Source organism: Palaemon carinicauda, chromosome 8 (assembly GCF_036898095.1).
Source record: "Palaemon carinicauda isolate YSFRI2023 chromosome 8, ASM3689809v2, whole genome shotgun sequence".
Lineage (NCBI taxonomy): Eukaryota > Metazoa > Arthropoda > Malacostraca > Decapoda > Palaemonidae > Palaemon > Palaemon carinicauda.
Window position 1 is genome coordinate 167,325,280 of NC_090732.1, and position 2,500 is coordinate 167,327,779.

Sequence of the window (2,500 nt, forward strand, 5' to 3'; positions counted from 1 at the left end):
TATTATTCACCGATTATCAAAATTTCCCTTCTGAGAAAATAGAAAAGAAAGCTCTTTATTTTTTCGTGCACAAAAAAGGCGGCTTTTGTCCGCGCGGATTAAAAATCCATGAAGATCAAAAGGCCCCTCACACGCTGTCCGGAGCGGTAGTGATTTACTAGCTGTGTGACTGGTAACCCGCGTGGTTCCAGTGTAGCGGCCTATAGAAACTACGAGGCCGCTCGGGAAAACCCTCTCATGTGAAGACATGCCTCCTAACGATCGGAAATATTTCCGTACGGCAAAAATCAGCTCGTGTCAAGCGAACCTAAATCGTTTAGCTTAAAATGCAATTTGCTAATATAAAGAAATTTGTATTTAAAATATGAATAATTTCATCTTTAAGAAGATCTTTTTCGGTGAAGACATGCCCCTTTAACGAACGGAAATATTTCCGAACGGTAAAAATCCACTTGTGTCAAGCGAGCCTAAGTGAGTTTTATTGAAAATGCAATTCACTAATATAAGGAAATGTGTATTTAAAATATGTATAAATTTATCTCCTATAAGATGATCCTTCTCGGTGATGACATGCACGTTAAAGCTCGGATATATTTCCGTACGGTAAAAATCTGCTAGTATGAAGCGATCTTAAGTGAGTATTGTTCAAAATAAGATTCACTAATATAAGGAAATATGCATTTCAAATATGAATAATTTCATCTCCTTTAAGAAGATCCTTCTCGGTGATGACATGAATGTTAATGGTCGGAAATATTTCCGTACCCGTACGGCAAAAAATCCGCTTGTATGAAGCGAACTGAAGTGAGTTTTGTTTAAAATACATTTCACTTATATAAAGAAATACGTATTGGAAATATAAATAATTTCATCTATAAGAAGATCTTTTTCGGTGAAGACATGCCTCTTAACGAGCGGAAAAATTTATGTACGGCAAAATCCACTCCTGTGAAGTGAGTCTAAGTGAGTTTTGATGAAAATGCAATTCACTAATATAAAGAAATATGTATTTAAAATATGAATAATTTCATCTCCTAAAAGATCATTCTTGGTGAAGACATGCCCCTTTAACGAGCGGAAATATTTCCGAACGGCAAAAATCCGCTTGAGTCAAGCGAGCCTAAGTGAGTTATGTTGAAAATGCTATTCACTAATATAGGGAAATATGTAGTTGAAATATGTATAATTTTATCTCCTATAAGATGATCCTTCTCAGTGATGACATGTCCCTTTAATGAGCGGAAATATTTCCGAACGGCAAAAATCCGCTTGTTTCAAGCGAACCTAAGTGAGTTTTGTTGAAAAATGCAATTCACTAATATAAGGAAATATGTAATTGAAATATGTATGATTTTATCTCCTATGAGATGATCCTTCTCGGTGATGACATGCATGTTAACGCTCGGAAATATTTCCGTACGGTAAAAATCTGCTAGTATGAAGCGAGCTTAAGTGAGTATTGTTTAAGATAAGATTCACTAATATAAGGAAATATGCATTTCATATATGAATAATTTCATCTCCTATAAGAAGATCCTTCTTGGTGAAGACATGCATGTTAACGCTCGGAAATATTTCCGTACGGCAAAAAATCCGCTTGTATGAAGCGAACTGAAGTGAGTTTTGTTTAAAATATATTTCGGTTATATAAAGAAATACGTATTTGAAATATGAATAATTTCATCTACAAGATCTTTTTCGGTGAAGACATGCATCTTAACGAGCGGAAATATTTCCGTACGGCAAAAATCCGGTTGAGTGAAGCAAGTCTAAGTAAGTTTTGTTTAAAATGCAATCCACTTATATTAAGAAATATGTATTTGAAATATGAATAATTTCATCTATAAGATGCTCTCTTCTCAACAGCGTGGGCTCAAGTACATCCACACCTGGCTGCAGCAAAGTGCCTACGCCCAATCCATCCCCTCAGTACCGCGTGGTTATGATTGGCTCCGTGGGCGTTGGCAAGTCGACCCTCATCACGCAGTTTATGACTTCTGAATACATGTGCGCCTACGATGACTCACCTGGTGAGTAGAATTAACCTATTATTTAGATTCTCTGAAGTAGAACAACTTCACAAAGGTTTGTTTTCAGGAAATTATAGCAGTATCTAATAACTGATTTGCCTGTGTATCACAGGTGTTAAATTCTATTAGTTCATCTTTGTTTTTATTTTCATTGACTAAAGCAATCTCTAACATTGTTTACTTGTGAAGCAGGTAAGTGCACTTCAGATGTTTAAGCATTGTTACTTTGCTGGCCTGAAATTATATTAACTTTTTTATGTTACTGATCATTTCAAACTTTTTGTCAAAGAATGTCATGTAAGTATGATCCGATTGGCTAATATTACTAATGTCTACGTGAGAGGAATATATATATATATATATATATATATATATATATATATATATATATATATATATATGTGTGTGTGTGTGTGTATATATATATATATATATATATATATATATATATATATATATATATATATATA

General features: G+C 34.0%; 1 protein-coding gene across 1 annotated transcript in view; it reads left to right on the top strand.

Annotated features, from left to right (window-relative positions):
- LOC137645089 (GTP-binding protein RAD-like) overlaps nucleotides 1-2,500 on the top strand; it is a 55,871-nt gene that overhangs the window by 3,132 nt on the left and 50,239 nt on the right. The window contains exon 2 of the mRNA XM_068377940.1: nucleotides 1,867-2,030. Coding sequence (XP_068234041.1) covers nucleotides 1,943-2,030 — 88 coding nt within the window. The 5' untranslated portion in view covers nucleotides 1,867-1,942. The remainder of the gene's footprint in view (nucleotides 1-1,866; nucleotides 2,031-2,500) is intronic.